At 45.4% G+C, this 26,333-nt stretch overlaps 1 protein-coding gene across 6 annotated transcripts in view; it reads left to right on the top strand.

The window, feature by feature from the left end:
* The first annotated feature begins 2,789 nt into the window (after positions 1–2,789).
* The window catches only part of LOC122933105 (protein 4.1-like), a 183,619-nt gene continuing 160,075 nt past the window's right edge, over positions 2,790–26,333 (top strand). Inside the window, exon 1 of one of the 6 annotated variants that reach the window (XM_044287887.1) lies at positions 2,790–2,972. In XM_044287887.1, the coding sequence (XP_044143822.1) occupies positions 2,839–2,972 (134 nt within the window). In that variant the 5' untranslated portion in view covers positions 2,790–2,838. The remainder of the gene's footprint in view (positions 2,973–26,333) is intronic. The other 5 variants (XM_044287877.1, XM_044287876.1, XM_044287879.1 and 2 more) reach the window with 5 other exon arrangements.

Genomic DNA, 26,333 nt, shown 5'->3' with positions numbered 1-26,333 from the left:
CGTGTGAATGAGCCCAAAGACTAGTGTTTCACATGATAGTCTTAATAAAAACCTCGCTGGGTGAAGATCTGACCAATTATCAAGAGGTGCATGTCTCAATAAATTTGTCACATCTTCCAATGTCCTTGCGCCAAAACTGAAATCTACTTGTACTGTATGTAAATACAGTCATGGAAGCCCTCATAGACGCTTCTTGTAGTATTGAGCTTGAGCAGCTGAAAGAGGCCATCATATGACCCCATCATGGCTGTAAGACGTGCCAGCAGGGCTCACATGCCCACGCTTGTTTAGAAAAGGATAATTTTAGGGCTGTTTAGTACGCCCAGTATATTCCAAGAAAGGCATCTAAGACTGCATAAAATACTGAGAAACTCAGTCATATACAGCACAGGTTTTGAAGACCCCTGTTAATGACATGAACGAGTCACTGCTCCCTTAAGAGGCATTCAGGAACAGACATGTTAAAGTACTTCACACTCGCATTTTTCTTTTCCGGCATAGAGTTCCGTCCTAGGGGCTCAATACCGGAAAAGAACTGATCAGTTCTGAATGGAGAGTAATCTGTTCAGGATGTCTTCAGTTCAGTCATGACTGATCAGGCAAAAGATAAAACCGCAGCACGCTACGGTTTTATTTCCGGCCCAAAAAAACAAAAGACTTGCCTGAATGCCTTTTTTTCCATAGGAATGCATCCGTCCGAAATTTTTAAAAAATAAATAAATACCGGATCCGTTTTTCCGGATGACACCGGAAAGACGGATCCGGCATTTCAATGCATTTTTCTGACTGATCAGGCATGTTTAAGACTAATCAGGATCCTGGTCAGTCTTACAAATGCCGTCAGTTGGCATACGTTTTGCTGGATCCGGCAGGCAGTTCCAGCGACGGAACTGCTTGCCGGATCACTTTTCCGCAAATATAAAAAGTAGCCTTGGAAACGTGTGTTGTAGAGGCTGGGACCCCCCACTGTTTCATAGGAGAGGTAGCTACCTATACGTGGTTTATTGCCACTGAAATTAATAGCAATTACGGCAACCTCCAAGTGAGGGTGCTCAGAGGTTTTTTCATCTACGTATTTCATGGGAAAGTCAATGTGCATGGACCTCTTACACTAAAGCAGCCATCTTTATATTCTGAAATGCAGTGTGATCCACCCAGGACATTACCACAATGGACTTGGTATATCCACTAGGCTACAGTCACACAAAGAGAAAATGGTTAAACGGGCAGTTTTTCTCATCTTTTTTTTTTTTTTATGCCTTTCTTAATGGCCATTAAAATAGAGAATGAATGCACATTCTTGGTGGCTTCTTCTTACATTCTACTATGAAAAAAAAGCCCCATACACACAGCTGTTTTGTAAGGAGATGTATTAGGGCTTCCACAGGGTGCATGAGCCCTCTACCGTACCCTTGTATGCCTCCACGTTCATACAGAGATGAGAAACAGATTTATCTGTCAGGTTCCTACAGAAACCAGTCTATGACATGCTTTATTGGCCTAGGTATGTACAGTAGTATGCTTCATCCGAAGTCTATCCGCATGAAACTTTGTTTCAATAATGTACGGAGCGAGCGCTCCATACAGTATTAGAATGTATTGGCTCAGATGAGCCAAAGTTATTACTTTGTGAAGTCTCATGAGACTTTGGGTAATAACTTCAGAAATTAATTTCTACTGTAAAAAACCTTTGTATCGAACTTGGGTTCGGTTCCAGGTGGTACCTTGGAATCAAACCTGAGTTCGGGAAATGTTTTTTAACAGTATTAATCAATTTCTGAAGTTAATATACGAAGTCTCACGAGACTTCACAAAGTAATAACTTCGGCCCATCAGAGCCAATACATTCTAATACTGTATGGAGAGCTCACTCCGTACATTATTGAAGCAACGTTTTATGCAAATCGACTACGGATGTTTCATCCGAAGTCGATTCGCTCATTCCTAATCACCTTAAGCACCGTGTCCCCCTGGCTTTGCTGGGAACTGTAGCAGGGAGCCATTCAAGTGAATGGAACTTTCCAGCCAGGTGGCCAGGCCGTGCACGGTGCTGCCCACCCCCCCCCCCCCCTCCCCTCCATTCTCATGTTCCTTGGGGGTCTCAGAGGAGGGACCCATCAATAATAAAGTGATGGCGTAGGCTAGAAATAAAGAAAAGAAAACCCTGCTTGAAGTCCTTGGTGCCCAACCCTCACCAACAGGGGTGCACCTAGCCTTTCTGCTGCCTGAGGCGAAAACTGAAATGCCCGGCTCAGGCAGCGCGATAATGACGACACCGGCTTCTGTTAGAGGAAACGGTGGGCCAGGGAGACGCCCGTGCCCCACAATGAAAGTGCTCATTGCCCTGCTGCCCCCCGAGGCCTCACCTGACCTCATTGGTGGACTGGTCCACCCCTGCTCACCAATAGTTTATCCCAAGCCTTTCCTACCTTCTACTGGAATCTGCTCCAGTTTTCTGGAAGAATATAAAAAACATAGAAAACTCATTTAGGAAGACATGAAATTCTCCTAGGTTGTCCGGTAGGACCCCAGTAACTTCATAAGGATGCCAAAAGAGTGCCTGGCACCTGGAAGCATTAACCCCCCAAAGCAGCAGGTCTGACAGCAGCTTAGAGAAATATACAAAGACTGGAGGAGCGATCGCCGACCACCCAAATGCTCCCCAGCTACAAGTCTAACATTCTTCGCCTTGGATCTGTAGTTAATGGGTTAACACCTAAAGTCACTGCAGCAAAGAGCTGCATATAGCTCCGCCTACGTGGGACGGGCAGCCAATCAAGGCAGATCCGCAGCTGTCGAGCCCCTCCTAGCCCCTGCAAATCCAAGCGGAGAAAAGCTATGGTGGGCGTTGCCTTCTCCAAGGGGGCGGTGCAGGGCAATGACGTCAGACAAGGACGGCTTCAGTGCAGGTGGAAGGGGCCCGAGCTGTCAGCTAGTAGTGACCCCATGAGCACCTTGATGACGTCAGTCAGGTAGGTGCCCTTCTGTGGGGACTGGGCGGAGCTGGGCATGTTGATATCCTGTGTGCGGTGTGCCATCCAAGTTTTGCAGTCATTCGGGGATTTCTTAGGCTGAAACTCGGAGACGCTGCGGAGTGGTTGGAGTTTGAACGGTATGGCGCCCCCTCTGCTGTGTAGTTTGGAGGGATCCTGACAGGCAGTCACTGCCGGGGCACCTGTCACGTCGCCCCTGCTGTAAGTAGTCTGGCTGTGTGTTTGCATCATTGCGGTAATCTGGGCGATCGCAGGGAGCCGTCATTCCGGTAATCTGGGCGATCGCAGGGAGCCGTCATTCCGGTAATCTGGGCGATCGCAGGGAGCCGTCATTCCGGTAATCTGGGCGATCGCAAGGAGCCGTCATTCTAGTGATTGGGCGATCGCAGGGAGCCGTCGTTCCGCTAATCGGGGCGATCGCAGGGAGCCTACTAGTGCGTGTCCCAGAATAGATGCAGCCCATTTAGTTGTGAGCGCAGCAAGTTCTCATTGCTGTAGAGAGCCAGTCCTGGGCCGAGGATCTGTACATGCCCCAGCCTCTCTTATTCCCTACAACTTCCACCTCACTTCAGGCTTGTCTAGCTGATCGCTGCTGTAGACGAGTCTGGATGCAGAAAACCATCCCATCAGCAGCAATATGTAATGCCATGTGATCTGTGTATGGCCTGATGGCAGCCTGGTGGTAGAGTCCGCAGTCTCCTTACCCTTCAGTGCTGCTGACAGTACAACTTGTCACACTGTTTTTATGACAAGACCATTTCTGCCCTATGCATGTGGGTGCCATCAAGCCATTCTGCTCTGGCCACCCTCTGTCACCAGATTTCATAATGGACTGGGCACTTAAAGTGGCACTGAAAAAAATAAAAAAAAATAACTAAAAGTGGCCCCATGTTGTAGGCGGGTCCAAATTGACAGAAGACAGGGCAACACAAGTAGGGGGGTCAGCAGTACCACAGTGCAGCATGGACTACTGCCTCAGCAGATACAAATACCACCAGGCTTGGTACAGGTGAATCCCCGGTGGGCCCCTAGTCTTCCACCCCCTGCACAAGTGGCACATGACACAGTATAGTTACTGCATTAGATAAAGATAGGCATCGTACAGCACCACAACCAGCCTATGTTCATATAAGATACTGGGTAGAGAATTTAAGAAACTACCCATTTTATTATTATTGACGCGATCAGGTAGCTGACATGACTTCTAGGTACAGAGACCGCCAGCTAGTATCTTCTCAAATTCACTGTGGGGACCCCAATAATCGATTATCTTGTAGCATCTTGCTGCTATCTGTTTAAATGTATCCATATGGTGGGTCCTCAAAATAAATTTTACTGGTGGGCCCTAGGCACCCCAGTCCGACACTGAATACCACTGTGTACCACAAAATACTGTTGATCGCTCGCTCTACTTGTTGATTGACAGATCCCGTCCGCTGGCCCTTTCTCTGCTGGCCCTGCCTGTTTTGATTCAATATCTGGCGCCTGCGCCGCGGCCGTACCTCTCTTCAATCTGCGCAGGCGCACTGAGAGGCGGCCACTCACTCGGCTGCTCCATCCTCAATGCGCCTGCGCCGATGACGTCACATCTACACCCGGCGCAGGCGCATTGAGGAGCGAGCGGCCGAGCGAGTGGCCGCCTCTCAGTGCGCCTGCGCAGATTGAAGAGAGGTACGGCCGCGGCGCAGGCGCCAGATATTGAATCAAAACAGGCAGGGCCAGCAGAGAAAGGGCCAGCGGACGGGATCTGTCAATCAACAAGCAGAGGGGGCGTCATTACCATCGGAGGACGCGGCTGCTACCAGCAAGTAGCCGCCCTACTTGCTGGTAGCAAGGTAATTTACATATTTCAAAAATCGATTTTTAACAAATTCTACTGAACGAAAATCATTAATTAGCTTATGTATGATGAGATCGCAGTGTAGGGATTATTAGTAAAGAAAAAAAAAAAAAAACGGTTTAATAGGGTGACAGAAGCCCTTTAACTATGTGACTGTCCTGAGGATGCTAATTCAGAAGGGCACCCGAGGTGTATAAGTACCTAATGCTCCTACATTAATGAATTAATGCTGAGGGCTCAGGTGGCCCTCTAGGCGTCAGTGCACCGGGAAATTATACCTTTGGGATATATGGCCAGTCCACCCCTGAACTGCATAGATTAATAAATAGATCTTAGACCTGATGAGACTGGTGTACTTGTCTTTAAAATCCATATCGGAACAATCCATTATCCCACCTGTTATTATAAAAAACATTTTATTATCAAGCTGGCATGGATTTTCAAAGTAGGCCCACCTTGTCAGGTCTTAGCATCATACTTAAAGGGGGTCTCCTATCTTCAGCATAAGACATCAATATCCGATCGTCGGGGGGGGGGCTGACATATATGCCGATCAGCTGTATGAAGAGGCTATAGCGCTCTGTGAGAGCTTAGTTCTTTTCCTAGGCCATGTGACATCACGTTCATGTGCATGTTGTGTTTTTCTGTAAAGTGCCTTTCGCCTATAGACCCCTGACCCATGCTTTAAGTGCACATATACGTTTATCAGTTGTCCTGTTTCCCCCCAAAAAAACTGCCCGACACAACTGTGCACCAAGCCATACAGGCCGCATTATTGTACAATTGTGAAATTTGCTTGGGTCTACCATTACATCACGTGACCCGCACTGTGACTAACTGAATCCTGCAGCGTTGTGTGGACATGAAGTCACTCTTCATGAAAGCCTGGGCATGTCACCTTGAGCATCTCATAGGAATCATTGGAATACTCCTCTGCTCTGCACTTAGAGCCACTACCCTTGTACCCTTCATTGCCTGGCTTGGAATCGTTCACCTTTGACTTAGTCTGTGGTATCGGCACATGTGCAGGGCATCTGTCTCTTCTTCCCCAGCATCACAAAGGACTACTGCGCCAATACCCATCATCTTCCACCCAAACAAAGCTGAGTGTCTCCTCTTTCAGCTGGAGGAAGACATCATTGTTGCATAGGCACCTCTTCTTAGTGCACTGAAGACCTAACTTAGTCTTTCACACTCACGGTTTTCAGTTTGTGAGATCCGTTCAGGGCTCTCTCACGCGGTCCAAAACGGATCAGTTTTGCCCTAATGCATTCTGAATGGAAAAGGATCCGCTCAGAATGCGTCAGTTTGCCTCCGTTCCATCTCCATTCTGCTCTGGAGGAGGACACCAAAACGCTGCTTGCAGTGTTTTAGTGTCCGTCTGATGAAACCGAGCCAAACATTTTCACTGGCACAATAGAAAACGGATCCGTCCTCCCTTGACTTTCAATTGTGTTCAAGACGGATCCGTCTTGGCTATGTTAAAGATAATACAAACGGATCCGTTCTGAACGGATGCAGACGGTTGTATTATCATGACAGATCCGCACAAAACGTGAGTGTGAAAGCCTAACATATAAGATATTTTTCTCGGAAATGTGCAAGGGAGAAACGTACATGAGATATCCGTTTATTCGGCAGGATCAATTTTACCAGGCATTATATCTGGTTTAAAAGGGTTGATCCTGATGATCTAGGCTCTTCAATAACATATGAAGTTTGCATTGTAAAATCTGGTGGCAGATTCAAAATGGGGCAGGAATTCCTTTGTGCCAGAATTCTGTCAGGAGAAATAGTCACAAATTTTGGCGCACTCCAATGTTTTGTTTTTTTTCCCCCTTGATTTTAGGACGCTCTCGTCACTTTGGAAAATTGGGCATTTTTTTTATATTTTTTTGTTTCAATAGTTTTTATTGATTTTTCACATTCTTACAGTGTTCAAGAAGACACAGACTAATGTAACAGGATATATCTCGTAATCGCAGATTTTTTACTCAGAATATTCAACGCATGGCTAAACAAAAGTTACAATAGCTTGTCTAAATAAAATAGGGTTAGGTAACCTAAACAAACACACAAACTATTCTCAGAGGGTATCTTGATTCACATTTGTGAGCGGGCTGAATATTATGGGCACAAAGTAAAGCCAGGCTTGCCAATTTCTGTGGAATTTGTCAGGTTTATGGTCTTTGTAGGCCATCATCCTTTCATATACGCAATATTTGTTGTACATGAGTGATAATTTCCGACAAGGTTGGAATTCCCGTGGACTTCCAGTTCCTGGTGATAATGAGTTTAGTTACTATCAATAAATGGGCGATATGGGGATATCCTGCATAACTATGAAGAGTAAAGCTCTATGGGGAGAAGGTTCCAGGGACATGCCGCAGAATCTGGAGGCTAAGTTAAAAACACTATTCCATAGGTCCGTCAGCCTAGAGCAAGACCAGAGGATATGTAACAATGTACCTTTGGCTCCACAACTGCGCCAGCAGAGGTGAGAAGAGCTAGGATATATTTTACTTAGCCTATCTGGGGTTAGGTACCATCTCAAACTGGTCTTAATAGCTGCCTCAAATAGAGACAAGCTAAAAAAGGTACTTGAGATAAATCTCAGAGCTGGGAGCCATTTGGTTATAGATAGTGATGTATTAATTTCCTTGTTCCAAGTTAAAAAGGGTGTTATTTTATGGAAAGACTGTGTTTATCTCCCAGACTCATATACAGTGGTCTAAGGCTAGATGACTGCACGGATTTTGCGGCAGATGTCCATAACTCCAATACCTGTCTATTGGCGATGATTTCACATGGTTTATAAACTTGTAATAAGTGTCAAACCTGTAAATATTTGTAGAAATCCCTATTTGGCAACTCAAACTCTTGTTGGAGCTCTTAAAAGGACCAGAGTTGTCCTTCCATAATATATATTGGGAAATCCACTCAAGGCCTCGCAGTCTCCAATTTGAGAGATCTGTGTCTGAGGAGAAACGGATGGAATGCTTATAGGTGCGTGGGTGGTCTAGGGCCCCTCCCAAAAGGTAGGTTAGTTGCGGGAGTGTCTTTGCAAGGGGGTTTAGGCTATCCATAAGTAGAGTTTGGAGGCGATTTTTAGGGGCAAAAGAGGATTCAATTTGAATACATGGAATAGAGGTGTCTCCCACCCACCAACCAGAAAGAAGGTTGGTTTGTGTTGCTAAAAAAGTCAGCTAAATTTGGAAGGCCTAAGCCCCCTCCTCTTTTGGTTTTGCATAATAGTGTAGAAGATGCACTTGGTTTGCGTTCTGCCCAAACAAAAGATTTTGAGAAGGCTCTGAGCTTTAGTGAAGAAGTGTAGAGGCACTTTAATTGGGACTGAGCGGAAAATAAATACGAGTTTAGGTAGCGTCATCATTTGAAAGGTAGCTATACGAGCTCTCCATGATATTTAAAATTTTCCATAGTTGGAAATGATGGTTTGTTTGATGGTGTCTAAGAGGGGAAGATAGTTGTATTGGAACAAGAGGTGAGTGGCTGAAGTAATGTTAATGCCTAAGTATTTAATATGGGTGAATTGCCAGTCAAAAGGGTATCAAGGTTTTAAGTCCGGTAATTGTTGGGGAGGTATGTGGAAGGGTAGGAGTTAGGATTTACTTTCATTGACTTTGTAGTAGGATAGACGGCCAAATTCAGCTAGGAGTGGTAGGATTATTTTTAATGAGGTCTGTAGAGATGATGGGGTTAGCAGGATGTCATCTGTATATAGTGATGTTTATTGCCTATGTTAATACCCGAGATCTGAGGATGTTGCCTAATGGCTTGGGCTAGGGGTTTTATGGCTAGTATGAAAATAAGGGGGGATAGTGGGCAGCCCTGACGGGTTCCATTGGCAATTGGGAAGGTTGTTGAAAGTGCACCATTCACAAATACTTTTGCTGAGGAGACTGAATATAGGGCTTTAATAGCTGTAATCAAGTTATTTCCAAGGCCTAACCTCTCGAGGAGGCAAAGAACCAGTTCAGTTGGTCAAACACCTTCTCGGCGTCCGGCGTAATCATACAGACAGGAGTTCTTTGGTGAGAGATATGATCCAGGATATTCAATACCCTTCTCGTGTTGTCTGTGAGCTGTCTGCCCTTGACAAAACCCACTTGGTCTATCCCAACTAATGTTGGGAGAATTTTCGTTAAACGATTTGCTAATGCTTTAGCATAGATTTTGACATCCATGTTTAATAGGGCGATGGGCCTAAAGTTCTTGGGTATATCTTGGGATTTGCCAGTTTTGGGTATAGTCACTATCGTGGCAGTCAGCATCTCATGTGGAAATGAGCCGTCTAAGAATGTTTGATACATTGGTAACATATGAGGGAGTAGATTAGTGGTAAAGGTTTTTTAGTAGGTATTTAAGAGACCATCAGGACCTGGTCATTTATGTAGGAGTAGGGAGGATATGGTTTGTGACAATTCCCTGTGGGAGAAGGGGAGAGTGAATGCATTGCTGTTGCAGAGTCAGCTAAGGGAGTTTTAGGGAAGATAGAATCCTTTCTATCTCTGGGGGGGAGGCCTGGTAGGTATGTTGAGATTTATTTAGATTGTACAGGGCGGAGTAGTACTCCATAAATTGGTTAGCGATATTTTTAGAATTATATAGTTTGCTTTTATTATCTGAATGTAGCAAAAATAGAATCCTGGATTTAGCTAATCGTTTTTTTAAATACGGTTAGCTAGCAGTTTCCCTGCTCTGTTATTTTGAGTGTAATAGCGGGCTTTCACTGAGTTGAGATGTTTCTCGTAGCGGTATAGCAAACATTCTTTGAGTTGTAATCTCAGTGTGTTGATTTGTGTTTTACGTTCTTCAGTAAAGGAGGTTTTGTTTATGGACTCTAAGGTGGATAGCTTGGCGATAATGGAATCAATCAGTTTTTCTCTATCTTTCTTTGCACGATGTCCCAGTTTAATAAAGATGCCCCTTATGAAGGCTTTATGTGCGTTCCAAAGATTAAATGGACTGGAGACAGAACCGTTGTTTATGGAGAAGTATTCAGTGAGAGCCTTCTTCATCTCAGATGTATAACTGGGATTTGACATAATGAAGTCATTGCAACGCCACAAAATCTCTGACATTATATGTTTCTTCAATAGATAACGAGATCGCGGCGTGGTCTGACCATTTAATAGTTTCAATGGTAGAATACGAAGCTAATTGTAAGAGAGATCTATCTAAGACGAATAGGTCAATGCGGGAATACGTATTGTGTGCATTTGAGAAAAATGAAAAATCCTGTTCCTGCAGGTGGTGAATCCTCCATATGTCATATAATTCTTCCCTACGCAGCAGTGGACCCAGTACCTCACTGCGAGTTTTAGAAGGTGCTGTAGAGTCCACCACTGCATCCTAGACCATGTTAAAGTCTCCACAAAGCAATGTGTGACCCTGTTTTATCCCAGCCACTTTGGCCAGAAGCCTATTGAGGAATCGCATCTGGTGCTTGTTAGGGGCATAAACTGCCACTACAGTGTATGTGATATTATTTAAGCGCATACTTGTATTATATATCTGCCTTTTGGGTCTATAATCGATGCAATAGGTTGGTAGTCAATTGATGATTTAAAGGCTAATATAACCCCTCTTTGTTTTTGTGATGAGAATGCACAATATGGGGGAAGAGGTGGTGAGCTAATCTATGGGCATATTGCAGCACCACATGCGATTCCTGAACACAAAGGACATCAGCGTGGAGTTGTATTGCTTCTCTCCACATGTAAGAGCATTTTTGAGGGCTATTTAGGCCTTAAGCATTTAGGGACACAAATTTAATTACCATGATGTAATTTGGTTGTGCTGTGATCAGATGGCATATCTAAAAGAACTAACATTACAAGGATGAGGAAAGGAGTTGTGTATAAATTACCCTGTTCTGAGATATACAGTACAGACCAAAAGTTTGGACACATCTTCTCATTCAAAGAGTTTTCTTTATTTTCATGACTATGAAAATTGTAGATTCACACTGAAGGCATCCAAACTATGAATTAACACGTGGAATTATATACATAACAAAAAAGTGTGAAACAACTGAAAATATGTCATATTCTAGGTTTTTCAAAGTAGCCACCTTTTGCTTTGATTACTGCTTTGCACACTCTTGGCATTCTCTTAATGAGCTTCAAGAGGTAGTCACCTGAAATGGTTTTCACTTCACAGGTGTGCCCTGTCAGGTTTAATAAGTGGGATTTCTTGCCTTATAAATGGGGTTGGGACCATCAGTTGCCTTGTGGAGAAGTCAGGTGGATACACAGCTGATAGTCCTACTGAATAGACTGTTAGAATTTGTATTATGGCAAGAAAAAAGCAGCTAAGTAAAGAAAAACGAGTGGCCATCATTACTTTAAGAAATGAAGGTCAGTCAGTCCGAAAACTTTGAAAGTGTCCCCAAGTGCAGTCACAAAAACCATCAAGCGCTACAAAGAAACTGGCTCACATGCGGACCGCCCCAGGAAAGGAAGACCAAGAGTCACCTCTGCTGCGGAGGATAAGTTCATCCGAGTCACCAGCATCAGAAATCGCAGGTTAACAGCAGCTCAGATTAGAGACCAGATCAATGCCACACAGAGTTCTAGCAGCAGACACATCTCTAGAACAACTGTTAAGAGGAGACTGTGTAAATCAGGCCTTCATGGTAGAATATCTGCTAGGAAACAACTGCTAAGGACAGGCAACAAGCAGAAGAGACTTGTTTGGGCGAAAGAACACAAGGAATGGACATTAGACCAGTGGAAATCCGTGCTTTGGTCTGATGAGTCCAAATTTGTGATCTTTGGTTCCAACCACCGTGTCTTTCTGCGACGCAGAAAAGGTGAACGGATGGACTCTACATGCCTGGTTCCCACCGTGAAGCATAGAGGAGGAGGATGTCTGATGGTGTGGGGGTGCTTTGCTGGTGACACTGTTGGGGATTTATTCAAAATTGAAGGCATACTGAACCAGCATGGCTACCACAGCATCTTGCAGCGGCATGCTATTCCATCCGGTTTGCGTTTAGTCGGACCATCATTTATTTTTCAACAGGACAATGACCCCAAACACACCTCCAGGCTGTGTAAGGGTTATTTGACCATTAAGGAGAGTGATGGGGTGCTGCGCCAGAGGACTTGACCTCCACAGTCACCGGACCTGAACCCAATCGAGATGGTTTGGGGTGAGCTGGACCGCAGAGTGAAGGCAAAAGGGCCAACAAGTGCTAAGCATCTCTGGGAACTCCTTCAAGACTGTTGGAAGACCATTTCAGGTGACTACCTCTTGAAGCTCATCAAGAGAATGCCAAGAGTGTGCAAGGCAGTAATCAAAGCAAAAGGTGGCTACTTTGAAGAACCTAGAATATGACATATTTTCAGTTGTTTCACACTTTTTTGTTATGTATATAATTCCACATGTGTTAATTCATAGTTTTGATGCCTTCTGTGTGAATCTACAATTTTCATAGTCATGAAAATAAAGAAAACTCTTTGAATGAGAAGGTGTGTCCAAACTTTTGGTCTGTACTGTACACTGCCCTGTAAAACATGGCAGTAAATCTATAGAATGACAAGAACATAACAAAAAGGAAGTAAACAAACAAAAATCTTATCTGTGGTAATAACAGTCCATACAAGTAGTTGGACTGGATTCGTCATCCTAGCACTGGATGAGTAGGAATTTGGGGATCAGAATCTGTGCTGAAGCCACTTATTAAAGTGGCACTTATGTAGGAGGAACAACAGTTAAAGGGGTTCTGCAGTTTGTTTAAACTGATCTATCCTCTGGATAGATCATCAGAATCTGATTGGTGGGGGTCAATCAGCTGTTTGAGAAGGCAGCGGCGCTCCAGCCTTCTCACTGTTTACCGCTGGCCCAGTGATGTCACGAGTAGTATCAACTGGCCTGGGCGGGGCTAAGCTCCATTCAAGTTAACAGAGCTTAGCCGCGCCCAGGCCAGTGATACTAGTCGTGACATCACTGGGTCTGTGGTAAACAGTGAGAAGGCTGCGGCGCTGCTGGAGCGCCGCTGCCTTCTTAAACAGCTGATTGGCGGGGGTTCCGGGTGTCGGACCCTCGCCAGTCAGATGCTGTTGATCAATCCAGAGGATAGATCATCAGTTTAACTACCTCAGGACCGCCGTACGCAGGATCGCGTCCTGGCGGCGGCCCTGCTCTTCTGGGTGGACGCATATACGCGTCCTCCCGCGAGAGCCGAGATTTCCTGTGAACGTGCGCGCACAGGCGTGCGCGCTCACAGGAACGGAAGGTAAGCGAGTGGATCTCCAGCCTGCCAGCGGCGATCGCTCGCTGGCAGGCTGGAGATCCGAATTTTTTAACCCCTAACAGGTATATTAGACGCTGTTTTCATAACGGCGTCTAATATACCTCCTACCTGGTCCTCTGGTGGTCCCTTTTGTTAGGATCGACCACCAGAGGACTCAGGTAGGTCAGTACAGTAGCACCAAACACCACACTACACTACACCCCCCCCCCGTCACTTATTAACCCCTTATAAACCCCTGATCACCCATGATCACCCCATATAAACTCCCTGATCACCCCCCTGTCATTGATCACCGCCCTGTCATTGATCACCCCCCTGTCAGGCTTCCGTTCAGACGTCCGTATGATTTTTACGGATCCACGGATACATGGATCGGATCCGCAAAAAGCATACGGACGTCTGAATGGAGCCTTACAGGGGGGTGATCAATGACAGGCGGGTGATCACCCATATACACTCCCTGATCACCCCCTGTCATTGATCACCCCCCTGTCATTGATCACCCCCCTGTCAGGCTCCGTTCAGACGTCCGCATGATTTTTACGGATCCATGGATACATGGATCGGATCCGCAAAACACATGCGGACGTCTGAATGGAGCCTTACAGGGGGTGATCAATGACAGGCGGGTGATCACCCATATACACTCCCTGATCACCCCCCTGTCATTGATAACCCCCCTGTAAGGCTCCATTCAGACGTCCGCATGCGTTTTGTGGATCCGATCCATGGATCCGTAAAAAATCATGCGGATGTCTGAATGGAGCCTTACAGGGGGGGTGATCAGTGACAGGGGGGTGATTACCCTGATCACCCCCTGTCATTGATAACCCCCCTGTAAGGCTCCATTCAGACGTCCGCATGTGTTTTGTGGATCCGATCCATGTATCCATGGATCCGTAAAAAATCATGCGGATGTCTGAATGGAGCCTTACAGGGGGGGTGATCAATGACAGGGGGGTGATCAGGGAGTCTATATGGGTGATCACCCCCCTGTCATTGATCACCCCCCCCCCCTGGTAAGGCTCCATTCAGACATTTTTTTTGGCACAAGTTAGCGGAAATTTTTTGTTTGTTTTTGTTTTTTCTTACTAAGTCTCATATTCTACTAACTTGTGTCAAAAAATAAAATCTCACATGGACGCACCATACCCCTCACGGAATCCAAATGCGTAAACATTTTTAGACATTTATATTCCAGACTTCTTCTCACGCTTTAGGGCCCCTAAAAAGCCAGGGCAGTATAAATACCCCACATGTGACCCCATTTCGGAAAGAAGACACCCCAAGGTATTCCGTGAGGGGCATATTGAGTCCATGAAAGATTGAAATTTTTGTCCTAAGTTAGCGGAAAGTGAGACTTTGTGAGAAAAAAACAAAAAAAAATCAATATCCGTTAACTTATGCAAAAAAAATAAAAATTCTAGGAACTCGCCATGCCCCTCATTGAATACCTTGGGGTGTCTTCTTTCCAAAGTGGGGTCACATGTGGGGTATTTATACTGCCCTGGCTTTTTAGGGGCCCGAAAGTGTGAGAAGAAGTCTGGGATCCAAATGTCTAAAAATGCCCTCCTAAAAGGAATTTGGGCCCCTTTGCGCATCTAGGCTGCAAAAAAGTGTCACACATGTGGTATCGCCGTACTCAGGAGAAGTTGGGGAATGTGTTTTGGGGTGTCATTTTACATATACCCATGCTGGGTGAGAAAAATATCTTGGTCAAATGCCAACTTTGTATAAAAAAATGGGAAAAGTTGTCTTTTGCCAAGATATTTCTCTCACCCAGCATGGGTATATGTAAAATGACCCCCCAAAACACATTACCCAACTTCTCCTGAGTACGGCGATACCAGATGTGTGACACTTTTTTGCAGCCAAGGTGGGCAAAGGGGCACCTTTCGGATTTCGCAGGCCATTTTTTACACATTTTGATTGCAAGGTACTTCTTACACATTTGGGCCCCTAAATTGCCAGGGCAGTATAACTACGCCACAAGTGACCCCATTTTGGAAAGAAGACACCCCAAGGTATTCCGTGAGGGGCACGGCGAGTTCCTAGAATTTTTTATTTTTTGTCACAAGTTAGCGGAAAATGATGATGATTTTTCTTTTTTTTTCTTTTTTCCTTACAAAGTCTCATATTCCACTAACTTGCGACAAAAAATAAAAAATTCTAGGAACTCGCCATGCCCCTCATGGAATACCTTGGGGTGTCTTCTTTCCAAAATGGGGTCACTTGTGGGGTAGTTATACTGCCCTGGCAATTTAGGGGCCCAAATGTGTGAGAAGAACTTTGCAATCAAAATGTGTAAAAAATGCCCTGCAAAATCCGAAAGGTGCACTTTGGAATATGTGCCCCTTTGCCCACCTTGGCAGCAAAAAAGTGTGACACATCTGGTATCGCCGTACTCAGGAGAAGTTGGGGAATGTGTTTTGGGGTGTCATTTTACATATACCCATGCTGGATGAGAGAAATATCTTGGCAAAAGACAACTTTTCCCATTTTTTTTATACAAAGTTGGCATTTGACCAAGATATTTTTCTCACCCAGCATGGGTATATGTAAAATGACACCCCAAAACACATTCCCCAACTTCTCCTGAGTACGGCGATACCAGATGTGTGACACTTTTTTGCTGCCAAGGTGGGCAAAGGGGCACATATTCCAAAGTGCACCTTTTGGATTTCACCGGTCATTTTTTACACATTTTGATTGCAAAGTTCTTCTCACACATTTGGGCCCCTAAATTGCCAGGGCAGTATAACTACGCCACAAGTGACCCCATTTTGGAAAGAAGACACCCCAAGGTATTCCGTGAGGGGCATGGCGAGTTCCTAGAATTTTTTATTTTTTGTCGCAAGTTAGTGGAATATGAGACTTTGTAAGAAAAAAATAAATAAATAAAATCATCATCATTTTCCGCTAACTTGTGACAAAAAATAAAAAGTTCTATGAACTCACTATGCCCATCAGCGAATACCTTAGGGTGTCTACTTTCCGAAATGGGGTCATTTGTGGGGGTTTTCTACTGTTTGGGCATTGTAGAACCTCAGGAATCATGACAGGTGCTCAGAAAGTCAGAGCTGTTTCAAAAAGCGGAAATTCACATTTTTGTACCATAGTTTGTAAATGCTATAACTTTTACCCAAACCATTTTTTTTTTTTTGCCCAAACATTTTTTTTTTATCAAAGACATGTAGAACAATAAATTTGGCGAAAAATTTATATATGGATGTCGTTTTTTTTGCAAAATTTTACAGCTGAAAGTGAAAAATGTCATTTTTTTGCAAAAAATTCGTTACATTTTGATTAATAACAAAAAAAAGTAAAAATGTCAGCAGCAATAAAATACCACCAAATGAAAGCTCCATTAGTGAGAAGAAAAGGAGGTAAAATTCATTTGGGTGGTAAGTTGCATGACCGAGCGATAAACGGTGAAAGGAGTGTAGTGCCGAAGTGTAAAAAGTGCTCTGGTCATGAAGGGGGTTTCACCTAGCGGGGCTGAAGTGGTTAAACAAACTGCAGAACCCCTTTAATGTTTGGTCCCTCGGCGGGCATTAACTGTACACCATTCTGGTTCCAGATGCTGCGGTAAGTTCTTATGGTTAGCTGGAGAATCTCCGACTGAGATGTTCCAGGTCTCCAATAACCGGCGGCCCTCCACCACTGAAGAGATGCTGTATTGCTTCCCATTCAGAGTGAGTAGGATTTTTACTGGGAACCCCCATTTCTAGGCCACGTTGTGGTCTCTGAGAGTTGTAGTGATTGGGCCGAGGGCCTGGCGTTAACACCGGGTGGCTGCTGAGAGATCTGCATACAATTTCACCATTTGGTAAGGTGCAGGCAATTCAGGCATTTGTCTCGCTGCAGCCAGAGCGGCCTCTTATATGTGATAAGAATATATATGCGCCAAAGTGTCCCGTGGTGCTGTTTCTGGAAGATGCCTGGGTCTTGGAATTCTATGGGCCCTATCAATGGTGAAGTCCATAGCTGAGCTAGTGGGGAGAAGTTGTTTTAAAATAGCTTGCACGTATGCTGTCAATGCAGATGGGCTTATATATTCAGGAATCCCTTTAAATTTTATGTTATTGCGCCTAAAGCGATCTTCTAGATCGATAAGTTTAGCCTTGATGTTATCAATATCAATAACCATTTTCTCATGGGAATCTATAAGATGGTTATGGAATGCTGCGAATTCACCCATCTTGCTTTCAACATAGGAGACACTTGTCTCAACCGCCGTGATAGAGGAGCGGAGAGGGGTGAGTAATGTGGAAAAGTCCTTGTGCAAGGTAGAGCTAAAGGCAACCAGCATATACTTCATTAGGTTGCCAGATGCAGGCTGGTCAGATATAGAAAGGCTTTGGATTATGCCTGCTAGGTGGCTTGCTGGGTGTTGCTCAGAAGCTGGGTCTACCTTTTGTGTTTCCTTCTCTTGGAACCGCGGCCTCTGTTCTGCCCGACTCCCGCTGGGTGGAGATGGCGGAGAAGCTGGAGATGTTCAGGCTTTGTTGGTTGATGAGGAGTCTGATGTTCCCCGTTGAGCCGAGGTAGGGGAGTTCGCTGATGGTGATGAGCCGAGGTCTCTGTTGGGAGAGAGGGCCTTTGTGGGAGAGGGATACGGAGTCGCCGGAGCTTGTTGGCAAGATGGCGGTTGTGCGCCAACTTGCCTTGCTTTGGCAGGATTCTTTTCCCTCTAGGCATCTTGTGAGGGCCTTTCAGGGTACTTTGGGGGAATTTCGACTTGATTGAGACGAGGGACCTCGCCAGAGGCGTACATAGGAATCACTGGGCCCCATAGCAAAAATCTGAATTGGGCCCCTTAACCCCGCCCACTACCCACCATGGCCCCTCCCACTTCTTGACCTTGCTCCTCCCATGCCACACCCCCATTAAATAAATTTATACATGACCTACAGAAACTGTTAGGGGTTTCCTGGGGGTGACCTGTCACATGGAATATCTGCTGCAGCCTGCAGGTCTCCTTATTTGGGGTGCCATGTTAGGCTACTTTCACACTTGCGTTCGGGTCTCCGCTTGTGAGTTCCGTTTGAAGGCTCTCACAAGCGGCACCAAATGGATTCGTCCAGCCCTAATGCATTCTGAGTGGATGCGGATCCGCTCAGAATGCATCAGTATGGCTCCATCTGTCCTCCGCTCCACTCAGCAGGCGGACACCCGAACGCTGCTTGCAGCGTTCGGGTGTCCGCCTGGCCGTGCGGAGGCAAACGGATCCGTCCAGACTTACAATGTAAGTCAATGGGGACGGATCCGTTTGAAGTTGACACAGTATGGCTCAATTTTCAAACAGATCCGTCCCCCATTGACTTTCAATGTAAAGTCAAAACGGATCCGTTTGCACTATCATGAACAAAAAAAAAAAAAAAGTTTTTTTTTTTTTTTTTTTTTTTGTTTTTTTTTTTTTTGTTCATGTTAATGCAAACGGATCCGCTCTGAACGGATCTAAGCATTATAGGTGCGGATCCGTCTGTGCAGACACCAGACGGATCCGCTCTGAACGCAAGTGTGAAAGTAGCCTTAAAGGGAATCTGTCACTAGCAATTTACCCCCAATTTTTTTTTCATGAATCCATGTTTAACAGAGTACCTTTTTTCCATCTGTCTTGTTCTTTTGATTGTGAGTCTTGTCATTTCTTCAAAAAAATCGATTCTTATGATATGTAAATGAAGCTGTAAGGAGCCCAGAGGGGCGTTATTCTTTCTCCACTGTGCCCAGGAACGCCCCTCTGAAGTGCCGTGCCCGGCTAAGTTTGAAAACTAATAACGCCTCCAAGTTCATCTAAATCGCCTCCCAGAGGCGCGGCTAAGTGCTCAAGTCAACACCCCCCCTCCTCAGTGCCGCGCTCTGCGGCAAACACCCCGATCCTCCTCTCGCCGGCATCCCAAATCCCGCGCAGGCGCAGTGCCGTCAGTCATCTTATCATAGCGCAGGCAATCGCCGGCACTGCGCCTGCGCGGGATTTGGGATGCCAGCGAGAGGAGGATCGGGGTGTTTGCCGCAGAGCGCGGCACTGAGGAGGGGGGGTGTTGACTTGAGCACTTAGCCGCGCCTCTGGGAGGCGATTTAGATGAACTTGGAGGCGTTATTAGTTTTCAAATTTAGCCGGGCACCTCGCTTATTGAACTTTTATGTGCCGGAACTGAGAGCTTCGGCAGCCAAGCCACGCCCCAAAATTGGGCATTTTTAACTATGTTAATTAGGTGTCTAAAAGTTGAAAAAATGCAAACTCTTAGTCCGGTAGGAGGATGGTACACAACCTGATGGTACACACAGGCCTCATGCACACTACAGTCGTTTGGGTCTGCATCCAGTCTGCATTTTTTGCAGTTTGCACATGGACTCGTTCATTTCTATGGATCTGTGTGGCAGTTCCGCAAATTATAGAACATACCCTATTCTTGACCATTTTGCGGAGAAGAATAGGCAGTTCTGTTAGGAAAATACAGCATGCAGACTGCCAGTATCTGTATTCTGCAGATCTGCGGCTTACAGACTGCAAAATAGAGACGCTCATGTGCTTGAGGCCTGAGACAAAATGGTTTGCCAAGTCTGTCAAAAACATGTGCCATTTGATTCTATTTGGCGCAAATTATGGCAAAACTGACTATCAAATTCCCAATTCCCCTCATGATAAATATGTCTCTACTGTTATCTACCCCAGGAAAGCTGTAGGATCTTAGTCATTCTCTTTTTTTTCAGGTAACCTGCTATATTCTGGTCAGTAATTTCCAACCGTATGTATGGGAACCCTTTAAAAAATATTTTTGTTCCTGCTTGTGTATTGGAGGAAAATACATTTATATTATTGTCTGGATTTATTGATTGCTTTCCTTGTAACTATACCAAGCCTCTATGTACAGGCTGCATTTGCCTGCCTGCTGTGAAGTGACAGTTCTTGCTATCTTCTGTGATGCCCTGCCTTTAGCTCTATCTATGCTGCGTCTGCACCATGAAGGCTCCTGATGCATATGATTAAAGGCCTCATTCACACAACAGTTAGTTAAAAACGGTAAAATGGTCCATTTTTCATGGGTGCCTTTCTGAAAAAATTTCCCCCTCGAACTGTATCTTGTGAATCAAAGACCACAGCACTCATCCACTAATGGCTTTTGTGGGTGCACGTCCCAAGTTGATTCGCTCCACCACAGAAATCTATATATATCGTTCCTATTGAGTTTGAGACAGAACGCCAAAGGAGTGATATTCAAGAGTTCAGTTTTTATTCATTCAAATTTCAACACCATTAGTACATTTATTACATTTATTACAATGTTTCGGGCCCAATTTTGGTGCCCTTTTAGGCTGTATCTGAGGGAGCTCAAATCCACGGCCCTTGAACTGTTTGTCGAGCCATGAAAACAAACAAAATAGGACGTGTCCTGTCTTTTGATGGCTTTTATTTACAGTCTGTTAAAGGAATGAACGTGTGAATACACCCATAGGCTATCATTGTTCAGAAAACGGATATGTTATTTGATTTGTGTGAACAAAAGAATGTGCTTTTGGTCTCTGTTGGGCTGGTATCTTTTTGGGGATACCATGTTAAAATTTTGTGGAATAGCACAGCAGACTGTAGTATTCCATACAGAGGCACCCAGTAAAAAAAACATATACTCCACAGTATACATTTCTTTTAAACGAGCCCTTATGGGTGCCACCAAGTAGCGTCTGAACACATACATGTGAGGTTTCGATTAGGAAATACTCCCAATGGAAACCTCAGGCAGACACTGTAGATGCAATGCGAGAAGAGCCTAACATGAGAAAAATATTATAAACTTTTCTTGATGGTCCTCCCAGTTGTTGTGCCTATTATGTACAGTATTGTGCTAAAGTTTTTCCAAACATCTTGGAGAATTAAACCCAGATCTTCTGTGGATGTAGGCACTCCGCAAGCCGTTCTGAAACACATGCGGTCACCGGGAGCAGGCAGTTCCGAGAACAGCCCGATGAAGGCCCCCGGTGGCTGTTCTCGGAACTGCCTGCTCCCGGTGACCGCATGTGTTTCAGACCGGCTCACGCACAGTCACAGGTAAAGACTTACCTCTGCATCGCCGGACTTGTGAGTCAAGATGGCAGATCGCATGTGTTCGTCGGCGAACACTGCAAACTGGCAATCACTGGTTTCCAAGAACCAGCATCATAATCATTGGCGGCCACGCCTTGAAAAGAGTCACGGCCACCTGAGAAGAGTCATGGTTATTCATGAATTCCTGCTCTCCCTGTCCACCTGCTGATGACTGACAGTCTTCTACCTCGTTTTCTCTCTGGTAGAGAACTGCCAATCATCAGCAGGTGGGCCGGAGAGCAGGAGATTATGAATAACCAGGACTCTTCTCAGGTAGATTTGACTCTTCTAGGCCTGGGCTCCAATGATTATGATGCTGGTTCTCAGCAACCACTTACTTTTAGCTCCTGAGTGACACACCGCTGAAATCAGCATTTATGTCACTATTTTATGCTGCCCTCAGTAAGGTCAGCATAAAGTTGATGACAGGTTCCTTTTTAGGGCTCTTTCACACCTGCGTTATTGTCTTCCGGCATAGAGTTCCGTCGTCGGGGCTCTATGCCGGAAGAATCCTGATCAGTTTTATCCTAATGCATTCTGAATGGAGAGAAATCCGTTCAGGATGCATCAGGATGTCTTCAGTTCCGGAACGGAACGTTTTTTGGCCGGAGAAAATACTGCAGCATGCTGCGCTTTTTGCTCCGGCCAAAAATCCTGAAGACTTGCCGCAAGGCCGGATCTGGAATTAATGCCCATTGAAAGGCATTGATCCGGATCCGGCCTTAAGCTAAACGTCGTTTCGGCGCATTGCCGGATCCGATGTTTAGCTTTTTCTGAATGGTTACCATGGCTGCTGGGACGCTAAAGTCCTGGCAGCCATGGTAAAGTGCAGTGGGGAGCGGGGGAGCAGCATACTTGCCGTCCGTGCAGCTCCCGGGGCGCTCCAGAGTGACGTCAGGGCGCCCCACGCGCATGGATCACGTGATCGCATGGCACGTCATCCATGCGCATGGGGCGCTCTGACGTCACTCTGGAGCGCCCCGGGAGCCGCGCGGACTGTAAGTATACCGCTCCCCACTACTACTATGGCAACCAGGACTTTAATAGCGTCCTGGGTGCCATAGTAACACTGAAAGCATTTTGAAGACGGATCCGTCTTCAAATCCTTTCAGTTCACTTGCGTTTTTCCGGATCCGGCGTGTAATTCCAGCAAGTGGAGTACACGCCGGATCCGGACAACGCAAGTGTGAAAGAGGCCTAAGCTAAAGATAGTTCTTCATGACATCTGGTCTATGTTTGGGGTTGTTGACCTGCTGCAGAATCAATTTGGAGCCAATCAGAAGCCTCCCTGTTGGTATTGCATGATGGATACGTATCTGCCTGTATCTCGGTGTTGAGGACACCATTAATCCTGTCCAAATCCTCAACTCAGTTTGCTGAATTGCAGCCCCAAACTTGCAAGGAACCTTCAACATGTTGTTGCCTGCAGACACTCATTATTGTATCCCTCTCCAGCCCTTCAGCAAACAAGCTACCTTCTGTTGCAACCAAATATTTAAAATTTTGTCTCATCTGTCCAGAACACTTGCTGCTGTTTTTCTGCCAGTTCCTATGTTTTCTTGCATAGTTGGCCTTTGTTTCCAAGTCAAAGGTATCGCTTTTTTGGCTGCAATTCTTCCAAGAAGACCGCTTCTGACCAGGCATCTGCAAACAGTAGTTGGGTGTCCCTGGGTCCTACTGGTTATTGCCAGTTCTGAGCTGATGGCACTGCTGGACATCTCCCGTTATTTTTTTTTTTTAAAGGAATGTAAGCATGATGTGTTTTTTCATCTGCTGCACAGACGGATCTGCTCCTATAATGCAGACGATGGGATCCGTTCAGAACGGATCCGTCTGCATTATATTTCAGAAAAAAGTGTGAAAGTTGCTCAGACGGATCCGTCCAGACTTTACATTGAAAGTCAATGGAGGGGCGGATCTGTTTGAAATTGAGCCATATTGTGTCAACTTCAAACGGATCCGTCCCTATTGACTTACATTGTAAGTCTGGACAGATCAGTTTGGCTCTGCACGGCCAGGCGGACACCCGAACGCTGCAAGCAGCATTCAGGTGTCCGCCTGCTGAGCGGAGCGGAGGACAGACGGTGCCAGACTGATGCATTCTGAGCGGATCCGCATCCACTCAGAATACATTGGGGCAGTACGGATGCGTTCAGGGCCGCTTGTGAGAGCCTTCAAACGGAACTCGCAAGCGGAGCCCTGAACGCTAGTGTGAAAGTAGCCTAAGTTTCCTTGGCCAACCATTGCGTCTATGATGCTGAACGTAGTCAGGATTAATAGTGTCCTTATTGCTGATAAATACAGGCAAATACTCATACATCATATGCATTACCACCAAGGAGGCATCTGATTGGCTCCAAATTTATCCTGCAGCAGGACAATGACCCCAAACATAGAGCCAATGGGCCAGATTTATCATGACTGACAGCTCACTCCACTTTCACATATGGCTAAAGTCAGTTTTAGCCAAGTCAGATTTATGATCGGCCCTTTAAGACTGTAATAAATGTGGTTTGACGGTAGCAATTTATCAGTCAGTGAGCAGCTTTACAAAAGTCGCACATCTTTACGAAAAAGTGGCATGTTCTATTAAAAAGTCTCTATTAATAAGATAAGCATGGTCCTCACTGGAGTGAAATTGCGACTTTTTTGCAACTTTTTAAATAGTCCCAATAGTAAATCTGTCTAGAGATTCATTTACATAAGAAAACACGCCTACTTTCAAAAAAACTGGCGAGCATAGTGCAGAGCAGAAAAAAGTCGCAAATTTGTGCGCAGTTTTAGCGTTTGGGACTTTTTTTGGGACTTTTTCACTCGATTATTCTGATCTGAGCTAATGATAAATCCTGGCCCAATGTCCTTTATAACTATCTTGAAGTAATGATATGCCCCACAGAGACCTGATCTCAACATCATCAAGTCTGTCTCGGATAGCATAAAGACAGAGGGATTTGAGCAAGCCTACATCCAGAAGAAGATCTGTTCTCCAAGATGTTTGGAACAACCTTCCTGCTGAGTTCCTCCAAAATCTTTGTGCAAGGGTACCTAGAAGAACTGATGCTGTTTTGAAGGCAAAGGGTGGTCACACAAAATATTGATTTCATGTAATTTCTCATTTGTTCATTCACTTTGCATTTTGTTAATTGCTAAAAAAAAAAAAATCTGTGAAAAATGAGCTATTTCGCAATCAAGTTCATTCAGTTTTGTATGCGATCACGTTCAGCTGTTCAGTTTTTATCGCGCGGGTTCAATGCGATTCAATGCTTTTTGCACGCGCGTGATAAAAAAACTGAAGGTATACAAACAACTTGCGGATGCTTGCGATTTCTCACGCAGCCCCATTCACTTCTATGGGGCCAGCGTTGCGTGAAAATCGCAGAATATAGGACATGCTGAGATTTTCACGCAACGCACAAGTGATGCGTGAAAACCAACGCTCATGTACACAGACCCATTGAAATGAATGTGTCTGCATTCAGTGCAGGTGCAATGCGTTCACATCACGCATTACACCTGTGTGGAATACTCGCTTGTGTAAAAGGGGCCTAACACTTTCCCTAAACCTTTGCACAGTACTGTAGATAGGTCATGTTTCCTCAGTATAACGAACTTTGGGTCTGCATCCGAGCCGGGTTTTTTATGGCCCCATTGTTCACTTCAATGGGGCCACAAATGGTGCCATCTGCAAATGATGCCATCTGCCCTGCAAAAAAATAAATAAATAGAACGTGTCCTATTCTTGTCCATATTACGGACAATAATAGGACTGGTCTATTGAGGGCTGGACCTTCTGCTCCGCAAAATGCAGAACGCACGTGGCCGGTCTCCGTGTTTAACGGATCCGCGATTTGCAGACCACAAAACAGGGTACGGCTGTGTGCATGAGGCCTAAGTTTAAAAAATACCTGTTCTTTGACTGAACAGAAATCGGATTCCAGACATTACAGAGCAGTACAATACAATATGTTGAACCTATGAATGTCTACATGCTATAAACCCATGGCATGGAATATGTATGGCACACTTTCACAAGGAATTGTACAGGGGGATACAGAATGCAGAAGCAGGGTTCTCTCCCTGTGCTCCCTCCCACATCCTATTGACATGCTAGGGATCACTTGATAGATCATGAGATACTAATAGTCAAACTTTTCAGAGCTAGTTTTGGCAAGACTCAGATGACCTCGGATTGTGAGAGTACTTTCACACTAGCGTTTTTCTTTTCTAGTATTGAGTTCCGTCCTAGGGGCTCAATACCGGAAAAAAACTGATCAGTTTTATCCTAATGCATTCTGAATGGAGAGCATTCTGTTCAGGATGCATCAGTTCAGTCCCTCTAAGGCTACTTTCACACTAGCACTTGATCGGATCCGTTCTGAACGGATCCGATCATATTAATGCAGACGGAGGCTCCGTTCAGTACGGATCCGTCTGCATTAATAACTTAGAAAATTTTCTAAGTGCGCAAGATGCCTGAGCGGATCCGTTCAGACTTTCAATGTAAAGTCAATAGGGGACGGATCCGCTTGAAGACTGAGCCATATGGTGACCTCTTCAAGCGGATCCGTTCCCATTGACTTACATTGTAAGTCTGAAGGGATCCGCTCGCCTCCGCACGGCCAGGCGGACAGCTGAACGCTGCAAGCAGCGTTCAGCTGTCCGCCTGTCCGTGCGGAGGCGAGCGGAGCGGAGGCTGAACGCCGCCAGACTGATGCAGTCTGAGCGGATCCGCTCCATTCAGACTGCATCAGGGCTGGACGGAGGCGTTCGGGTCCGCTCGTGAGCTCCTTCAAACGGAGCTCACGAGCGGACCGACGAACGCTAGTGTGAAACTAGCCTTACATTTCTTGGCCGGAGAAAATACCACAGCATGCTGCAGTTTTATCTCCGGCCAAAAATCCTGAACACTTGCCTGAATGCCGGATCAGTTTTTCCGGATGACAACTGGAAAGACTGATCCGGTATTGCAATGCATTTGTCAGACGGATCCGCATTCGGATCCGTCTCACAAATGCATCCATTTGCGTTTGGATTGACGGATCCGGCAGGCAGTGTCTGCGACGGAACTGCCTGCCGGAATCCTATGCCGCGAGTGTGAAAGTAGCAGGTTTTTACATTACAAAATATATACTA

Source organism: Bufo gargarizans, chromosome 3, assembly GCF_014858855.1.
Source record: "Bufo gargarizans isolate SCDJY-AF-19 chromosome 3, ASM1485885v1, whole genome shotgun sequence".
NCBI classification, from domain to species: Eukaryota; Metazoa; Chordata; class Amphibia; order Anura; family Bufonidae; genus Bufo; species Bufo gargarizans.
The sequence above is the reverse complement of the archived record's forward strand: the minus strand, read 5'-3'. Positions and strand labels throughout refer to the sequence as shown.